Source organism: Nicotiana tomentosiformis, chromosome 9 (assembly GCF_000390325.3).
Source record: "Nicotiana tomentosiformis chromosome 9, ASM39032v3, whole genome shotgun sequence".
NCBI classification, from domain to species: Eukaryota; Viridiplantae; Streptophyta; class Magnoliopsida; order Solanales; family Solanaceae; genus Nicotiana; species Nicotiana tomentosiformis.
The window spans coordinates 81,622,959-81,643,017 of NC_090820.1; the positions used below are offsets into that span (position 1 = coordinate 81,622,959).

At 42.1% G+C, this 20,059-nt stretch overlaps 2 protein-coding genes across 2 annotated transcripts in view; both read left to right on the forward strand.

Moving 5' to 3' along the window:
• Nucleotides 1-1,071: 1,071 nt before the first annotated feature.
• LOC138899089 (uncharacterized) lies at nt 1,072-2,750 on the forward strand. Its single transcript, XM_070185205.1, has 2 exons — nt 1,072-1,243; nt 2,329-2,750. Exons 1-2 carry the CDS (start codon nt 1,072-1,074, stop codon nt 2,748-2,750), a joined length of 594 nt encoding a protein of 197 aa, XP_070041306.1.
• Nucleotides 2,751-10,079: 7,329 nt separating this feature from the next.
• LOC138899090 (uncharacterized) overlaps nt 10,080-20,059 on the forward strand; it is a 32,928-nt gene continuing 22,948 nt past the window's right edge. Inside the window, exons 1-4 of the mRNA XM_070185206.1 lie at nt 10,080-10,574; nt 11,046-11,494; nt 11,881-11,938; nt 12,238-12,603. Of these exons, the coding sequence (XP_070041307.1) occupies nt 10,080-10,574; nt 11,046-11,494; nt 11,881-11,938; nt 12,238-12,603 (1,368 nt within the window). The remainder of the gene's footprint in view (nt 10,575-11,045; nt 11,495-11,880; nt 11,939-12,237; nt 12,604-20,059) is intronic.

A 20,059-nucleotide genomic window follows, 5' to 3' on the forward strand; every position in this document is an offset into this window, starting at 1 on the left:
CACAGATACAAAGAGGGTGCGGAGGTTTTTTGCGAGCTTGCATTACGGCATCCAGATTACTATGGCCCGAGAGGTTGAGATAGAGACTTCTTACGAGTAGGTTGCGGAGATGCTCGGACGATCGAAGGTATCCATCAGCAGGGCCGAGAGCATGCATCGAGGGACAAGCGACCTCGATATTCGGGAGGATTTAGTGGTGCTCCGTCTGGGGGTAGAGGCCAGTTTATGAGGGGCCAGTCTAGCAGGCCCACATATTCAGCACCACCGCCTTCTCGAGGTGCTCCAGCGCGGACCTATTTCAGCGCCAATCCAAAGACCTCCTATCGTCCACCGACTGTTCAGGGTTCTTTCATTGGGTATTCAGGTCACCAAGATCAAACCCAAGGTTAGTCATCTTCTGCATAGAGAGGTTGCTATGAGTGCGGGGAGCTTTGTCATACGAGGAGATTTTGCCCCAGGCTTCGGAACAAGGCAGTACAGCAGGTCCATCAGCCCATGAACACTGCACCAGCTGCCGCATCGCCCGTCCGGCTGGCCAGAGGCGGAAGGAAGATGAGTAGGGGTTACCATAGAGGTGGAAGCCAGCCAGGTGGTGTACCAACTAGGTTCTATGCCTATCCAGCCAGACCAGATGCAGTAGCCTCAGACGCCGTCATCACAAGTATTATTTCTGTCTGCGGTAAGGATGCTTCGGTACTATTTGATCCAGGGTTTACATATTCATATGTGTCTTCTCTATTTGCTCCTTATCTGGATGTATCTCACGAGTCCTTGGGTGCTCCTATATATGTATCCATGGCTCCACGCTATTAGGTGATTTTGTTGTTGTGGATCGGGTTTACCGATCCTGTGTTGTGATATTTTGTGGTTATGAGACCAGAGCAAATTTTATGTTGCTTGATATGATTGACTTTAAGGCCATCCTGTGCATGGACCAGTTATCTCTGTACCATGATATTCTATATTTCCATGCCAAGACTATTACCTTGGCGATTCTAGAGTTTCCTAGATTGGAGTGGAGGGGTTCATCTAGTAGTACATATAGTTATCTCTTTCTTGATGGCTCAACATATGGTCAAGAATGGTTGTTTGGACTATATATCTTATGTTCGAGTTACTGCTGCAGACACTCCCACGATTGATTCAGTGCCCATGGTGCCAGAGTTATCCGATGTGTTTCCTTCTGATGTAACAGGCATGCCACCTGATCGTGATATCAATTTCAGTATTGATTTGGCACCAGGTACCCAGTCTATCTCTATTCTACCGTACCGCATAGCTATGAATGAGTTGAAGAAGTTGAAGGAACAACTTGAGGAGTTGCTCGCGAAGGGGTTCTACAGGCCGAGTTGTCTCCTTAGGGTGCACCGATATTGTTTGTGAATAAGAAAGATGGGAGTATGCGGATGTGATTGATTACCTCTAGTTGAACAAAGTTACCATTAAGAACAAGTACCCGTTACCGCGCATCGATGATTTGTTTGACCAGTTACAGGGTGCCAAGGTTCTTTCTAAGATCAACTTAAGGTCTGGGTATCATCAACTGAAGATTCGTGCTTCAGATGTTCCGAAAATGGCGTTCCAAACTAGGTGTGGGCAGTATGAGTTTCTAATGATGTCATTCGGCTTGACCAATGCCCCAATGGCGTTTATGGATTTGATGAATCAGGTGTTCAAAACATATCTTGACTCATTTGTCATTGTGTTCATTGATGACATATTAATCTACTCGCATAGTATGGAGGAACACGAGTAGCATTTGAGAGTTGTGCTTCAGACCTTGCGGGAACATAAGCTATATGCTAAGTTCTCCAAGTGCGAGTTATGGTTAGATTCTATGGCGTTCTTGGGATATGTTGTGTCAGTTGAGGGTATTAAGGTAGATCCTAGGAACATCGAGGCAGTTTAGAGTTGTCCTCATCCTACCATAGTGATCGAGATCAAGAGTTTCTTGGGGTTAGCAGGTTGTTATCATCGTTTTTTGGAGGGCTTCTCGCATATTGCAGCACCTTTGACTAGATTGACCCAGAAGGGTGCTCCGTTCAAATGGTTTGATGATTGCGAGGCAAGCTTTCAGAAGCTCAAGACCGCATTAACTACAGTACCAGTGTTAGTGTTTCCCTCCGGTTCAGGAATGTATACTATGTATTGCAATGCTTCACGCATTGGCTTGGGTTGTGTATTGATGCAGGAGGGAAAAGTTATTGCATATTCTTCACATCAGTTGAAGCCCCACGAGAAAAATTACCCGTGCATAATTTGGAGTTGGCCGCGATAGTTCATGCTCTCAAGATCTAGAGGAATAATCTTTATGGGGTTTCCTATTAGTTTACACCAATCATCACAGTTTACAATATTTGTTTAAGCAGAGGGATCTTAATATGAGGCAGCGCAGGTGGCTTGAGTTACTGAAGGATTATGATATTACTATCCGTTATCATCCGGGCAAGGCGAATGTGGTTGCAGATGACTTGAGCAGAAAGGCTGAGAGTATGGGTAGTTTGGCATTCATTTCGGCAGAGGAGAGATCATTGGCTTTGGACATTGAGTTCTTAGCTAACAAACTTATGAAGTTATATATTACAGAGCCTAGTCGAGTTCTTGCATGTGTTATGGCTCAGTCTTCATTATTTGAGTGGATCAAAGCTCGTCAATATGATGATCCGCACTTGTTGGTTCTTAGAGAGACAGTGCTACATGATGGTGCCAAGGAGGTTACTTTTGGTGATAATGGTGTTATGCGACTCTAGGGTCGCCTATGTGTTCCTAGTGTTGATGGCCCGAGGGAGATGATTTCAGAAGAGGCACACAGTTCACGATATTCTAATTATCTAGGTTCTACGAAGATGTATCACGACCTGAGAAAGCATTACTGGTGGCGGCTGATGAAAAAGGATATAGTTGAGTATGTGGCGAGATGTCTAAATTGCCGGCAGGTTAAGTATGAGCACCAAAGGCCAGGTGGCCTACTTCAGCAGATGGTTATATCGTAGTGGAAGTGGGAGTGCATCACTATGGACTTTGTAATTGGGTTACCGCGGACGTTGAGGAAATTTGATGCCGTTTGGGTCATTTTCTACAGGCTGACCAAGTCGGCACACTTTATTTCGGTTGTGACTGCGTACTCTTCAGAGAGGTTGGCCCAGATTTACATCCAGGAGATTATTCGGTTGTATGGTGTGCCCATTTCAATCATTTTAGATAGAGGCCCTCTGTTCACTTTGCATTTCTAGAGAGCAGTACAAAGTGAGTTGGGTACCTGGGTAGAGCTCAGCACAACCTTTCATTTGCAGACCAATGGCCAGTCAGAGTGGATAATTCAGATTCTGGAGGACACACTCAGAGCGTGTGTGATTTAGTTCGAAGTGTAGTGGGATCGATTCTTACCATTGTTTGAGTTTGCTTATAATAACAATTATCAGTCCAACATTGAGATTGCTTTATTTGAGGCTTTATATGGTCGGCAGTGTCGTTCCCCCATTGGTTGGTTCGAGCCCGGCGAGGCTAGGTTATATGGTACTGATTTGGTAAAGTATGCCTTGGATAATGTAAATTTGATCAGGAGCGGCTTTGCACAACATAATCCATATATAAGAGTTACACAGATCAGAAAGCGCGTAATTTATCATTTATGGTGGACGAGAAAGTTCTCTTGAAAGTCTCGCCAATGAAGGGTATCATGAGGTTCATAAAGAAGGGCAAGATGAGTCCGAGGTTTATTGGCCCATTTGAGGTGTTGAGGCGAGTTAGGGAGGTTGCTTATGAGCTTGCATTGCTTCCCAATCTATCGGGAGTTCATCCGTCTTTCCATGTGTCTATGCTCCAAAAGTACCATGCTAACATGTCGCATGTGTTAGATTACAACACAATTCAGCAAAATGAGAGCTTGGGTTATGAGGAGGAGCCAGTTGCCGTTATTGACAATCAGGTTCGCCAGTTGAGGTCTTAGAAGATTTTTACGGTAAAGGTTCTAGTGGAGGGGTCAACTAGTCGAGAGGCGACTTGGGAGACTGAGGAGGACATACAAAACAAATATCCACACTTATTCAACACTCCAGGTATGATTCTAGACCCATTCGAGAACGAATATTTATTTAAGAGGTGGAGAATGTAGTGACCCGACTGGTCGTTTTGCTTTCTAGATCCCCATTTTCCTAATTTAAGAATCCTCGTATGTGCTTTTACCATTTTATGACTTTTGGGGATGGTTGGTTTGGTTTTGGAAGGGTTCAGGTTGAAATCGGAACACTTAGTTCCTTAATAGTAGCCTAAGGTGGCAAGTTTGACTTGAGTCAATATTTTGAGTAAACGACCTTGAAACTAGGATTTGATTGTTCCAATAGGTTCGTATTATGATTTTGGACTTGGGCGTGTATTCGAATCGAGTTTTGGGGGTGATCCGGGAGCGTTTCAACGCTTAATGTTGAAAGTTAATGCCTTGAAGATTTTCAACTTCTTTAAATTTGGTTTGAAGTAGATTTTGGTGTTATCGATGTCTGTTTGGGATTCCGAGCCTGGGAATAGGTTCGTATGGTGATTTATGACTTATGCACAAAAATGAGCGTCATTCCGAGTTGTCTAACTGTGATTTGTCGTATTCGGAGCTAGTTTAAGAAGTTCATAACTTGATTAATTCGGTTGTAGGGTGATATTCTTAGTTTCAATGTAGTTTTATGTGTTTAGAGGCTTCTAGCAAGTCCGTATTATGTTTACGAACTTGGTGGTGCATTTGGACGAGGTCCCGACTGGCTTGGGTGAGTTTCGGACCACCCGGAGCTAAGTTCAATTTCTGAAATTTGTTGTTCTGGTTTCTTTCTTCGGGAACGCAGAGAGGGCCTCGTGTTTGCGATGAAGGAAATGAGGCTGGGGACTTTTTATCTACGCATTTGCGATATCAAGATCGTGATCGCAAAGCTTTAGAACACTAGCCTGCGTGTTCGCGATCCCCTGGTCGCGTTCATATAGAAGGCCTGGGCCTGGGGCTTCGCAAGTCAAATTCCCTTCGCGTTCGCAAAGGGCGGATTCACGAAGTTGGGCGGGGGCTGGTCTTCGCGTTCGTTTTGGTCTTCTCGCAATCGCGAAGAAGCTTTTTAGGGGCCTTGGCAGTTTTATCTTCGCGATCGCGAGGGCATATTCGCGAAGAAGGAAGGCATGTGGCAGTGTCTTGTTTAAAAAATGGGACTTAGGCCATTTTCTCTCATTTTCACTTTGCTTGGACGATTTTGGAGCTCTTGGAGGGGGATGTTTCATGTAGCACTTTAAGGTAAGTAATTCCTACCCAATGTGAGTTTAATACATAAATTATGGGTAGATTTTTGTAAATTGTGCAAGTTTTAGGATTATATTGAAAAACCTAGAGTTTGGTAAAAATGAGATTAGACCACAAAAATGATTATGGAATTGAGTAGAAATTATATATTTGAGTTTGCAAGGTTATTTAAGAAAATTTCCGGAATTCGGGCACGTGGGCCCGAGGTGACTTTTAAAAATTTTCCAAATTGGGTTGGGTAATTACTCTAATAGTTAATTTTTGAACTTTTGAGTTTATATTGATTAGTTTGTACGACCTTTGAGTGTTTTAAAAGGCGTTTTGGGGACGAGGCACACCAAAAGCTCCCCGAGGAGATGATGTGGGGAGAAAGTCTCAAGAGGCGTCTGCCCAACAATTCGGGGCGTAGCCCGGGCATTTGAGGCGCATTTTTATAGTGAGACGTAAACCCTAGAGACTTTTTCAAATTAAAAATAAATTTGTTGAATAAGTCTTTCATATAATACCCAAATTCTCAAAAGTCGGCTTGTAATTACTCAAAAGTTTTAAAAAGAAACTGAAATGTATTAAATTTAAATGTCAAGACCTTTTTTTATTGATTAAAGCCCTAATTCATGGTCTTTCCCAATTCTTTTTCTTGTCTGCTAGTCTGCTAATATCTCCCAACAACAACAAATATTCAATGTTTTTTACAAATACAAAGAGAACTCCATTCTCCTTCATAACAACAAGTTCAAAGTTCAAATTGCAGGTTAGTCATCCTTTTTGTTCCTCTATGTAGAAAACTTTATTCTTTTCGACTCAAGTTACTTGTGTTGTAAGTAGCGTATAATAAATTGCTTTGACTAGTTTTTAGTGGGGATGGAGCGCGTACACACACACACACACACACATATATATATATATATATATATATATATATATATATGTGTGTGTGTGTGTGTGTGTGTATATATATATATATACACACACACACACTCTTTTTTCACATATTTATAGTTTTCTTCAATTTTTATGTAATTTTACATGTTTATAAATATTTACTGTAATTATATTATTTTATAAAATATTAAAATTTAAATACCTATGGGGCTTATGCCCCGTGCCTCGGGGCTTACGCCTCGCTGGGGCATATGTAAAATGCCTCTCCTTATGCCCACGCCTTTTAAAACGTTGCCTGGCACCGATTTGAGGCTTTGAGTGTGATTTATAGATCAGGAAGAGGACGTGGAAACGAGGTAAGTCTCTTACCTAACCTTGTAAAAGGGAATTATCCATGTAGGTATTTTAAATTATTAATTGCTAATAATTATGGGTTCTACATACGTACAAAGTAACGAGAGTCACCACGTAGCTAAAAAGCATGCTTATGTCCAGGTAGACTTAGGACCTTACCAAGCAATACTTGTATTATTGAACCCAAATTGTTAGTTTAATTACATTAATTTATAATTGAAATCGGATATGGGATTTCATGATACCGAGTTTCATTATCTTGAGTTTTGGCTGAATACTTGATTGATGGTGGAAATTGTGCCTTCTTTGAGTATTATTCTTGTGTTTTAGTCGTTGACTATCGTTTGTAGAGTTCCTCTATTCCTTTGGATCGGGCTGAACGCCTCGGCAATATATTTAGATGCATCTATGGTTTGCGCTGGTCGACCCTCGGCATTGTATACACTATTCAGGATCGGGCCGTACGACCTCTGAATAAATCGTGTGTGATATTGCTAGGAGTCTGAGTATACTTGATAATTCCTTCTTGACTTGAGATTTGATATTTACTTGGTGTCTCTTCCGTGCTAAAATTGGCATGTGATAATTGGATGTTTTAAATTAATATTGTGTTCAAGAATCATTATCCATTGTTTCTTCTTTCATTGTTACTGTTGTATTTCATGCCAATTTATAATTACTGCACTTTATTTATTGACCTCTAGTAAGTGTCGATGTCGACCCCCTGTCACTACTTCTTCGAGGTTAGACTAGATACTTACTAGGTACACATTATTTACGTACTCGCGCTACACTTCTGCACAAATTGTGCAGGTACTGAGGCCGGTACATCCGGTGTCCGTTCAGGCGTGCATACGTTATCCGGAGGGCTAGTGGTGAGCTGCTTTCCATGCTCTTTTCTGAAGTACCCGGAGCCTCATATTGTTGTATTTATTATTTCTTTCTTTTTTTGCTTCAGACAGTAGTTGTAGGAAATTTTCTATATTCTACTAGCTTGCTCAAGCACTTGTGAGACTGACTAGGTGATATTTTTGTGCTATCCTTGCTTAGTTGTGGTACTCTTTCTTAGTGTAATATTTGTTTTTCAAAAATATAAGTCTCACATAGGTCTCACAAGTCATAAGCACTAGGTTATGACAGTTTGGTATCAGAGCACTAGGTTCACATAGGTCTCACAAGTCATAAGCATGCCTAATAGAGTCTTGTGGATCGATGTGGAGACCTCTGTACTTATCTTCGAGAGGCTAATAGGTGCTAGGAAACTTCTCCTTCTTCATCTCCCATCGTGCATTTGATGTAGTGCTAAGTATATTTCTCTTATTCTCTTAGTGATGGTGAGAACGCGCATGACAGATGTACCTGGCATTAGAGGAGCTGCTCCCCCTATTGCTAGAGGTTGAGGCTGAGGCCGAGGGAGGGTCCAAATTCTATTAGAGGATGAGGGAGTCCTAGAGTTTCTTCCGTTGTACCACTAGTGGATCCAGTAGAGGATCCAATTATTGAGGAGCAGGATGAGGTGCCTGCAACTGAGCTGGCCCGACAGATTTTATGACTTCATCGGGATTTCAGGAGTTCATGGGTCGTATGTTGCGGTTCATGGATTTTATGTCACAGTCTGGTTTATTTCCAGCAGATCCAACCACATCTCAGGCGGGAGGGGCAGCAAAGATCCCTACCGCTTAGGCTCCAGGGCACACTTCTTCCGTATATCAGACCCCACGTGCACTACCTGCGGGCGGGGCTCAGCCAGTTGTATGGGCTATAACAAAGCCCAGCCAGCCGCGACCATCGATCAGTAGAAGCGGTTGGATAGGTGGACCATGCTACATCCCCTTGTCTTTGGTGGTGAGATACATGAGGACCCACAGGACTTCATTGATCGTTGTAAAGACAAGCTACATAACATGGGAGTATTGGAGTCCAACGGGGTGGACTTCACCACATTTCAGCTGGAGGGTAAGGCCCGTAGATGGTGGCAGTCTTATCTCTATCGCATGTCAGCAGGTTCACCTTTCTTTACTTGGGACTAGTTCACACGTCTCTTTTTTGATAGATATATTCCACCCTCTTAGAGGGAAGAGTTGCAGGGTTAGTTTGAGCGGCTCCAATATGATCAGATGTCGGTGTCTAATTATGAGGCAAGGTTCTCTGAGTTGTCTCACCACATACTTATGATACTCCCTACAGATGTAGAGAGGGTGTGGAGGTTTATCACGGTCTTGCATTATGGTATCCAGTCTACTATAGCCTAATAGTTTGAGATGAAGACTTCTTATGAGTAGGTTGTGGAGATGCTCGGAGGATCGAGGGTATCCGTTAGCAGGGCCGAGAGCATGCATCGAGGGACAAGCGTCCTCGATATTCGAGAGGATTAAGTGGTGCTCCGTCTGGGGAAGAGGTTAGTTTATGAGGGGCCAGTATAACACGCCGACATATTCAGCACTGCCGCGTTCTTAGGGTGCTCCTGCGTGGCCCTATTTTAGCACCATTCCAGAGACCTCCTACCATCCACCGGCTATTCAAGGTTCTTTCAATGGGTATTCAGGTCACTAGGGTCAAACCCAGGGTCAGTCATCTTTCGCACCACGAGGTTTATATGAGTGCGGGGAGCTTGATCATATGAGGAGATTTGGCCCCAAGCTTCGGAGCAAGGCAGTACAGCAGGGCCATCAACCCATAACCACCGCACTAGCTGCCGCACCGTCCTTTCGGCTAGAAAGAGGCTGAAGGCAGGTGGGTAGGGGTCAGCCTAGAGGTGGAGGCCAGTCAATGGTGTTCCAGCTAGGTTCTATGCCTATCTAGCCAGACCAGATGCAGTAGCCTCAGACGTCGTGATCTCAAATATTATTTCTGTCTGGGGTAAGGATTCTTCAGTACTATTTGATCCAGGGTCTACATATTCATATGTGTCTTCTCTATTTGCTCCTTATCTGAATGTATCTTGTGAGTCCTTGGGTGCTCCTGTATGTGTGTCCACACTGGTGGATGATTATGTTGTTGTGGATCGGGTTTACCAATACTATGTTGTGACTTTTTGTGGTTATAAGACTAGAGCGGATCTTCTGTTGCTTGATATGACCAACTTTGAGTCATCCTAAGCATGAACTGGTTGTCTCCATACCATGATGTTCTAGATTGCCATGCCAAGACTGTTACCTTGGCGATGCTAGAGTTTATTAGATTGGAGTAGAGGGGTTCAACTATCAGTACATCTAGTCGGGTTATCTCTTTCTTGATGGCTCGACATATGGTAGAGAAAGGGTGTTTGACCTATCTGGCTTATGTTCGGGATACTGTTTTGGAGACTCCCACGATTGATTTAGTTCTCGAAGCGCGGGAGTTCTCCGATGTGTTTCCTTTTGATCTACCAGGCATGCCACCTGATCGTGATATCGATTTTAGTATTGATTTGGCGGCAGGCACCCAACTTATCTCTATTCCACCGTACCACATGGGTCCAAAGGAGTTGAAGGAATAACTTGAGGATTGTCTCACGAATAGATTCATTAGGCCGAGTGTGTCGCCTTGGGGTGCACCGGTAATATTTGTGAAGAATAAGGATAGGAGTATACGGATGTGCATTAATTACTGCCGGCTAAATAAAGTTACCATTAAGAACAAGTACCCATTTATGCGCATTGATGATTTGTTTGACCAGTCACAAGGTGTCAGGGTGTTCTCTAAGATGGACTTGAGGTTTACGTATCATCAGCTGAAGATTCGTGCTTCAGATGTTTTGAAAATAGCGTTCCGGACTAGGTATGGGCACTATGAGTTTCTAATGATGTCCTTTGGCTTGTCCAATGCCCTGACGGCATTTATGGATTTGATGAATTGGGTGTTAAGTCCATATCTTGACTCATTTGTCATTGTGTTCATTGATGACATATTGATCTACTCACGTGGTATAGAGGAACACGAGCAGCATTTGAGAGTTGTGCTTCAGACCTTTCGGGAACATAAACTATATGCTAAGTTCTCCAAGTGCGAGTTCTGGTTAGATTCTGTGGCGTCCTTGGGACATGTTGTGTCAGGTGAGGGTATTAAGGTAGATTCCAAGAATATCAAGGTAGTTCAGAGTTAGCCTCGTCCTACCACAACGACCGAGATCAAGGATGTCTTGGGGTTAGCAGGTTATTATCGTCGGTTTGTGGAGGGCATCTCGTCTATTGCAACACCTTTGACTAGACTGACCCATAAGGGTGCTCCGTTCAGATGATTCGATGATTGTGAGACGAGCTTTCAGAAGCTCAAGACCGTATTGACTATATCACCAGTGTTAGTATTGCCCTCCGGTTCAGGAATGTATATTGTGTATTGCGATACTTCACGTGTTGGATTGAGTTTTTTATTGATGTAGGAGGGGTGAGTTATTGCATATGCTTCACGTCCGTTGAATTCCCACGAGAAGAATTATCCCGTACATAATTTGGAGTTGGCCGCAATAGTTCATTCTCTCAAGATCTGGAGGCATTATGTTTATAGGGTGTCTTGCGAGGTTTACACAGATCTTAACAGTTTGTAGTATTTGTTTTAGCAGAGGGAACTTAATTTGAGGCACCGCAGGTGGCTTGAGTTACTGAAGGATTATGATATTACTATCATTTATCATCCGGGCAAGGCGAATGTGGTTGTGGATGACTTGAGCAAAAAGGCTGAGAGTATGGGTAGTTTGACATTCATTTTAGGAGAGAAGAGGCCATTGCCTTTGGACATTCAACCTTTAGCCAACAGACTTTTGAGGTTTGATATTTCAGAGCCCAGTCGAGTTATTGCATGTGTTGTGGCTGAGTCTTCATTATTTGAGCAGATCAAGGCTCGTCAGTACAATGATCCGTATTTGCTGGTTATTAGAGAGACAGTGCTACATGGTGGTGCCAAGGAGGTTACTATCGGTGATGATGGTGTTCTGCAACTCCAGGGTCGTTTATGTGTTCCTAATGTTGATGACCTGAGGGAGACAATTCTAGAGGAGACACACAGTTCACGGTATTCTAATCATCTAGGTGCTATAAAGATGTATCGTGACCCGAGGCAACATTACTGGTGGTGGTGATGAAGAAGGACATAGTTGAGTATGTGACGAGATGTCTAAATTACCAGAAGGTTAAGTATGAGCATCAAAGGCCAGGTGGCTTACTTCAGCAGATGGTTTTATTTGAGTAGAAATGGGAGTGCATCACTATGGACTTCGTAGTTGGGTTGCCATGGACGTTGAGGAAATTTGATGACATTTGGGTCATTGTCGACGGGCTGACCAAGTCGGTGCACTTTATTCTGGTTGTGACTGCGTACTCTTCAGAGAGGTTGGCCTAGATTTATATTCAGGAGATTATCTGGTTGCATGGTGTTCCTATTTCCACTATTTCATATAGAGGCCCTCAGTTCACTTTGCATTTCTGGAGAGCAGTACAGAGCAAGTTGGGTACCAGGGTAGAGCTCAGCATAACTTTCATCCGCAGACTGACGGGTAGTCGGAGTGGATAGTTTAGATTCTGGAGGACATCCTCAGAGCATGTGTGATAGACTTTCGAGGGCAGTGGGATCGATTCTTGCCGTTGGTCGAGTTTGCTTATAACAACAATTATCAGTCTAGTATTGAGATGGCTCCATTTGAGACTTTATATGGTCGACGGTGTCGTTCCCTCATCGGTTGATTCGAGCCCGACGAGGTTAGATTATATGGTACTGCTTTGGTATAGGATGCCTTGGATAAGGTAAATTTGATTTAGGAGCGGCTTCGCACAGCACAGTCTAGACAGAAGAATTTTGCCTATCATAAAGTGCGTAATTTATCATTTATGGTGGGCGAGAAAGTTCTCTTGAATGTCTCGCCAATGAAGGGTATCATGAGGTTCAGAAAGAAAGGCAAACTGAGTCTGAGGTTTATCGGCCCATTTGAGGTGTTGAGACAAGTTGGGGAGGCTGCTTATGAGCTTGCTTTGCCTCCCAGTCTATCGGGAGTTCATACAATTTTTCATGTGTCTATACTCCAAAAGTACCATGCAGACATGTTGCATGTGTTAGATTACATCACAGTTCAGCTAGATGAGAGCTTGGGTTATGAGGAGGAGCCAATTGCCATTACTGATTGGCAGGTTTGCCAGTTGAGGTCTAAGAAGATTTCTATGGTAAAGGTCTAGTGGAGGGTCCAACCAGTCCAGGTATGATACTAGACCCGTTCGAGGATGAATGTTTGTTTATGAGGTGGAGAACATTATGAACTGATAGGTCGTTTTGCTTTCTAGATCCTCATTCCCCTAATTAAGACTCCATGTATGTGCTTTTACTATTTTATGACTTGCGGGGATGATTGGTTTGGTTTTCGAAGGGTTCGGGTTGAAATCGGAACACTTAGTTCCTTAATAGTGGTCTAAGGTGTCAAAGTTTGACTTGAGTCAACATTTTGTGTAAACGACCTCGGAACCGGAATTTGATGGTTCCAATAGGTTCGTATGATGACTTTAGACTTGGGCGTGTGTTAGGATCGAGTTTCGGGTGATCCTAGAGCGTTTCAGCGCTTAATGTTGAAAGTTGGCACCTTGAAGGTTTTCAAGTTCTTTAAATTTGGTTTGAAATAGACTTCGGTGTTATCAATGACCATTTAGGATTCTGAGCTTGAGAATAGGTTTGTATGGTAATTTATGACTTGCTCACAAAATTTGACGTCATTCCGAGTTGTCTATGTGTGATTCGTCGTATTTGGAGCTAGTTGAAGAAGTTTGACGTTCATAAATTGATTAATTCGGTTTTAGGGTGCTATTTGGTCATGACCCAAATCCCATAATAAGTCGTGATGGCGCCCAACTATGCTACTAGGCAAGCCAACGCGTGAACCTCCACTTAACTATCCATTTTATCTTTTTTTAAATCAGGAATTTCATTAAATAAATAGAATAAAATCTAGCACCCAAATTTTTGAATATAAATAAATTATAAAGTGAAGTGATAATAATAACGTGAAATAAAATAATAAACATCCACTAGTAACTCCCAAAACCCGGTGTCACAAGAGTATAGGCATCTACTAGAATATTACAACGCTACCACAACCTCTGTCCGGAGTATAAAATAGACAAGATATAATAACTGAATAAGATGGAAACTCCATGTGGTGTAAATTGTAGCGTAGAATGCAGCTCACCATAAAGTCCCCTCATTAGCCGCGCCAATGCGCCAAGATGACCACCTATTGTACATGCCTCAATACCTGCACATTTAGTGCAGAAATGTAGCATGAGTACGTAAATCAATGCGTACCCAGTAAGTATCTAGCCTAACCTCGAAGAGGTAGTGACGAGGGGTCGACATTGACACTTACTAGTGGTCCAATAAATCAAATATAATAAGGTAGACAAGTATGAAACATGGTAAGTAAACAGTGAGAACAGATATAGGCAAATAATATGGTCTACAACTGAAAAGTTAACACAAAGTTCTCAATTATCAGATACCTCTTCAAATGGAATAAATAGTGGTCAATACCAAATCAACGGTCACATCTCAAGTCAGAAAACTCATGAGTACGCGGACTCCTTATAAAGTATTTCACACAATTCTGTCGAGACGAGCGGCCCGATCCCATAAGAGTGTTTCATAGAACTGCCGAGGCAAACGGCCCGATCCCATAAGAGTATGATACATAATCCTACTGAGGCGAACGACCCGATCCTATAAGAATACGATACATGATACTGCCGAGGTGAACGGCCCTACCCTATAATAATATATTACTCTGCCGAGGCAAACGACCTGATCCAATAAGAGTGTGTTACATGATACCGCCGACACGAACGACCCGATCCCATAAGAGTATTGTTGAGGCATTCAAAATCCCATTAGAATATGAAACTTTGACATGTCACTGACCCAATTGACGAATATATGTGTGAGTTATAAAATTTAAGAAAATCTATCGGACGAATACGCACTACGCGGAAGAAATCCGTAAAGGAAAGTACAATTTTCACGGCTAATCAAGTAGCTCTTCAAGTATCTAAAATAGCAAGTCTTATTCTCTATACGAGTCTAGTCTCAGGCTAAATGTAAATTAAAGCATTTAAACATGAAAAAATAACTCAAATAGTATAATTAAAGCATGGCGTGAGTCTAAGTCTACTCGGACATAATCAGGAATTCTAGCATATGCATGGACACTCGTCACCTCATTCGTGCGTAGCTCCCACAACATGTAGCACATAATAAATATAACAACTACGGGGTAAATTCCCCCTCACAAGGTTAGACAAGAGACTTACCTCGCTTCGAAATCCGATAATCGGCTCCAACGCCTCAAACTGATGCCAAACGATCCGAAACTAATCAAACAACGTGCAAACCAATCAAAATATACTCTAATAGTCATAAATTAACAATTTGTAATAATTTCCAACTCCGCTCGAAAAGTCAACAAGGTTGACGCCCGAGCCCACATGCCCAGATTCTAAAATTTATCGAAAATAAATATTACCCTTACTTATATAGTATAAATCCATAAAATCATCAAATTGCATCCACGAATTGACCCTCAAATCAAGGATTTTCCATTTCTCAATTTTGGGGCTCAAAACCCCAATTCTACAATCCAAATACGGATAAAAATAATAATCAACGAAAATAATCATGGAAAAACATTAAAATAAAGGTCATATATTTACCCCCTTGTTGATATGAGAACAACGCCGTGAAAATCACCTCCAACGGAGCTTTAGAACTCTAGATATGCTCAAATTACTAAAATACTCGGCTTAAAACACTGCCGAGATGATTTTTGTTCATCTCTTCGCGGGAGACCTTCGTGTTCGCGAAGAGAAATTTTTCGCGTTGACCGGTCTACCCAGAAATCCTTCTTCGCATCCGCGGAACCTCTCTCGCGTTCGCGAAAAATAAAAGTTCGCACCAGAAACCAGCAATCTTCCCCAACAAGGAAATGGACATAACTCTCCCATACAACCTCGAAATTTGATGATTCTTGTTGCTATGGTTCCGTAATTACGATACAGATCTAATGGTTCAATCTAATTACAAATCAAATGTCATTTTCTCAATATAGTACCCTTTATGCCCAATGAAATGATGCCAAAACATCAAATAAGAGTGCGACACAACCCAAACACATTCGAAACATACCCCAAGCCCCTGGGACCCCGTCCAATCACACAAAACCAGTCCAAACACATAACACGAACCTACTCGATGCCTCAAGTCACACCAAACAACATCAAAACCATGAATCACACATCAATTCAAGCCTAATGAACTAATAAACTTTTAAAATTCTAAAATGCATGCCGAACCATACCAAATCAACTCGGAATGACCTCAAATTTTGCATGCAAGTCCCAAATGACACAACAAACCTATACCAACTCTTGAAACTATTATTTGGATCCGATATCAAAAAGTCAACTCTCGATAAACCTATCAACCTTCTAAAACCTTCAATCTTCCAACTTTTGCCAAAAAGCATCAAATCAACCGACGAGCTTCCAAATCCAAATCCGGACATACGCCTAAGTCCAAAATTATCATCGGGACCTAACAGAACCGTCAAAACTCCGATCCGAGGCCGTTTACTCAAAATTCAAACATTGGTCAACTCTTCCAACTTACAACTTCCAAATTAAGAATTATTCTTCCAAACCAACTCTGATCTTCCCGAAAATCTAATCTGACTACACGTGCAAGTCATAATACATGAAGTGAAGCTACTCAAAGTCTCAAATGACCGAACGATATGCTAGAGCTCAAAACAATTGGTCGGGTCGTTACATTCTCCCCCACTTAAACATACGTTCGTCCTCAAACATGCAAAGAATTGTTCCAGAGTTGTCCAAAATCATTGTTTAACACCTCGTGCACCTACCCATGCCACCACAACCCATATGAGAACATTAGCTCAAGCCATACTGAAGATCCTTCCAGCTACCTTAGCCCACAAGCCTTAGAACCAAATTCCAACATACGGAATTCTCTACCAGGTCTTATTCTAACATATTCATGCCGTATCAATCTCAACATGCTCTACCAAAACATGATCATGCACCCATGCTGAATTCAAGCAATGTATCACATAATTCATATGCTCAAAATAACATCCTCAAACCACAATAGCTGCAAATTCACGAACCCGATGCTTGTAATATACCTCATAACACATATAAGGCCTGTTCCACCCCTCGCAATACTACAACAATGAAAGAGATGTGTAGAAATTCATAACCACCTGCAAAATCAATAACTTATGGAGTCTCTTTGCTTGGAGAGAAGTATTGCCTCATTCTGATCTGATTAGTGACATTTTCCCTCTAATATACATTATATAAATCTGATTGCACTAATCCCAAGTCCAACAATCTTGTCTTACCCAGTACAAGCTGCTCGAGCAATAAGCCACCTCAAATACCATCTAAAATCTCATACGACACCATCAATGCGCCAACAAGACATTACTCGAATATGACCAATAAGGAATAACAAACCCGAATAAAAGACTATCTAGCATGCATAACGAACCAAAACAACCAAACCAATGCTATGGACCTATCTCAGAGATAAAAAAAAACACAAAAAACAAGTATAAAGATCTGTACTCAATATCTCACCGTTGCAGCGTGCAACCCAATCTACACACCATAACCGTGGCGGCGTGCCACCCGATCCGCACATAACAATCAATAAGGAAATACCCTCGAGCCAAAATGCTCATACCTACAAAATGCCCGAATATCGACCAAAAACACGCCAAATGCATAAACACAACCCTGGGGAGACAGATAGCACCATGCACTACAAAATGCGAAGCTTGACTAAGGTGCAATAAACGACCTGCATCTCGAGAGCCATCTCGCTCACATAACACCACAAGCTACATAGGATCTCAACACACGTGTGAGTAATCAAGTCGGCTCACAACCCACATAGCATAAAGAGTAGCACTTGAAATAGGCAAAGGCAGGAATATCATCCACCACGCCCGAAGACCCATCCACGCATGAATAAGCATATTTGATCTAGTATAAAGTATACATTCACATTAGGCCTACCAACGGACCTCAAGCCGATTCCGATCATCCCCAAATGGATCTATAACCTCCCAAAGATCCACAATGACCATATCCATGACACATACAATCAACCGTCAAATCAAGAACAAACTTCCACGGTTCGCAACCAAAGAAATAGAGTGCCTCTCAGACATAAACTCTCCCATCATCGACAATACTAGAATCTCCATACCTGATTTCAATCTCTACCATAGAAATCGCTAACACATCACACTAATACAATCATCATGCTGGAGATACTCCCACGACTTTCTGCATCAGGTAGCAAAATCTGCACATCCATGACTACCAACCATACTATTACTGTAATGCAAATCAAGAATCCATAAATCAATACACAGTGCCTCTTCCACAGAACACCATTCTCAGGTGACACAAAAATAACGCCTACATACTCTGAACCTCTAAAATCTCTCCCCAGCTCTTCCAAGCTTGTGACATTCCTGTCAAAATTGGATCGCAAACTTGATCCTCAAATTTCAATTTCATACCGCTCACAGCACCTATCATGGTGCTACACGAGAGTACAAGAATTTCATCATAACTCCTGAACCATCAGTAGAATAAACATTTCATCAGATAGAACCTTTCACTTACTCATTTTAGAAGAAGAATCGCGACACCCAACCAACTTCCCGTAGCCGCAAAAGACATAGAACTCAAGTCGTGTTCTAAACCGCCATAACTCTTCCGAGACCCATTTACACATAATCAAAATCATCAGAATCAAATATCTCCAAAATCAAATTACGGAGGCTTTCAAGTTCGCACGTACAACCACAAAATACCTGTATTGCCTTACTGCACCGAAGGAATCGATCATTTCCTTAAACATGCCGATGCAAACCACTACTAGGCTGACTCAGCTTCTTCTGATTTCTTCTTGATTTGCCTTCAGAATCAATACCTATATTCAATCACATAACGGATCCCAATCAACACTCATCTCGAGTGACCTAAATCATGAGACCACATCATTTCAATACCCATAAGCCATTTCATACCCTCCTCATGCAGTTTATAGTAACTCCAACTGATACACCTGCGCTAATTAGATCTTCTGCGAATCCGTAGTTATTTCTCCAATTTTTCTAACACTGCACCGCAGACCCGTTGATAACATAGAAATGCTCTAAGTACCCTTCTCACTCTACTGCAGAACCTAATCCTCAACCACATAACGAACCTGAAAATCCTTAAGCATCACACCTAAAATCTTGAAACCACTAGAACAATTATTGAGAGACGCCCACTCTAGTCCAGTCATGATTATTTAACCAAACCACTAGTGCTCCATTAGCCTATAAGCACTCTAATGAAGCAACCGGATGAATACCTTCCCTTGTACATCATATCAATCAAATCCCCTGCTCAAATTACCCCTGATGTTTTCTTTCCTTAATAATAACTAATCCACCAATGTACCGGTAACCCAAAATTGCAAAGGCACATAACCACGTGACCCAATCATAGACGGTAGGCTCTCCCACTTAGCTTTCAGCCACAATCACATAAATTTAGAACCCATAATGACTCCTCCTCCTCAGTTACCACTATCTCGCACCGTTGCTCAACCAAATTTCTCATAAGTTCTTGTTGCACTAATCATAACACATCTCACATTATCAGCCATAATCGCACACTCGACCTCCTGACAGTCGTACCATCTTATTCAAGCGATCCAAGCTCACATCGTAGTACATGTATCCCATTGGATAGAAGGCAGAACTCTTTAAAGAACTTCATTAGGAGTCATGCAGCCCCTAACCTTCTCATAGGAGATAGCCCACCTGTGTAACCTCATACCGACATCCTCCATTTACATAGCCATAACCACACCCATTATGAAATCAGATGATTCTCCTAGGTCCATACTCATCCTCCAGCTGCAATATTCCGTTCGACCCATTAGCATCAATTGAAGGTCCAACAATACGTTCTAAAACTCGAAGTCATGTTGCATCCCAAAACGATAATCAAGCTTACACATCCCTCTACATTCCAAGAAAACTCTTCCCGTCACATTCAAACTTCCTAAGCAAACTACTCGATCTCTACTGCTCGTACTTGACCTGCTAACAACTCATATACCGCGAGACATAACCCTCCAAGCCCTTCCTCATCCTTCGTTACTAAAATACTACCTCAAATCATAATCCATCTCTGTGGCATCTGAACTAATGAATTGCCACCAACTCTAAGCCTCCATAAGGATAATCTTTCTTGACCCATCCACACTAGAAACACCGATTCGATCCTGAAGCTACCGCACACCGCCATCTCTAATACCCACTTCTTAGGTACTATTTCACAACACCGCAACCCGAAGGTAAACCAATGAAGACCATCACACCGACGTTCCTAAATGCGTTCAAACAAAGACGACGGCAACACATCACAAATAAGAATTACACCAAGTTCAAAAATATCCAATCTCGCTACTCCATCAACCAAAGCCTGAACATCCATAGTCTGATTGCCTCTCCTC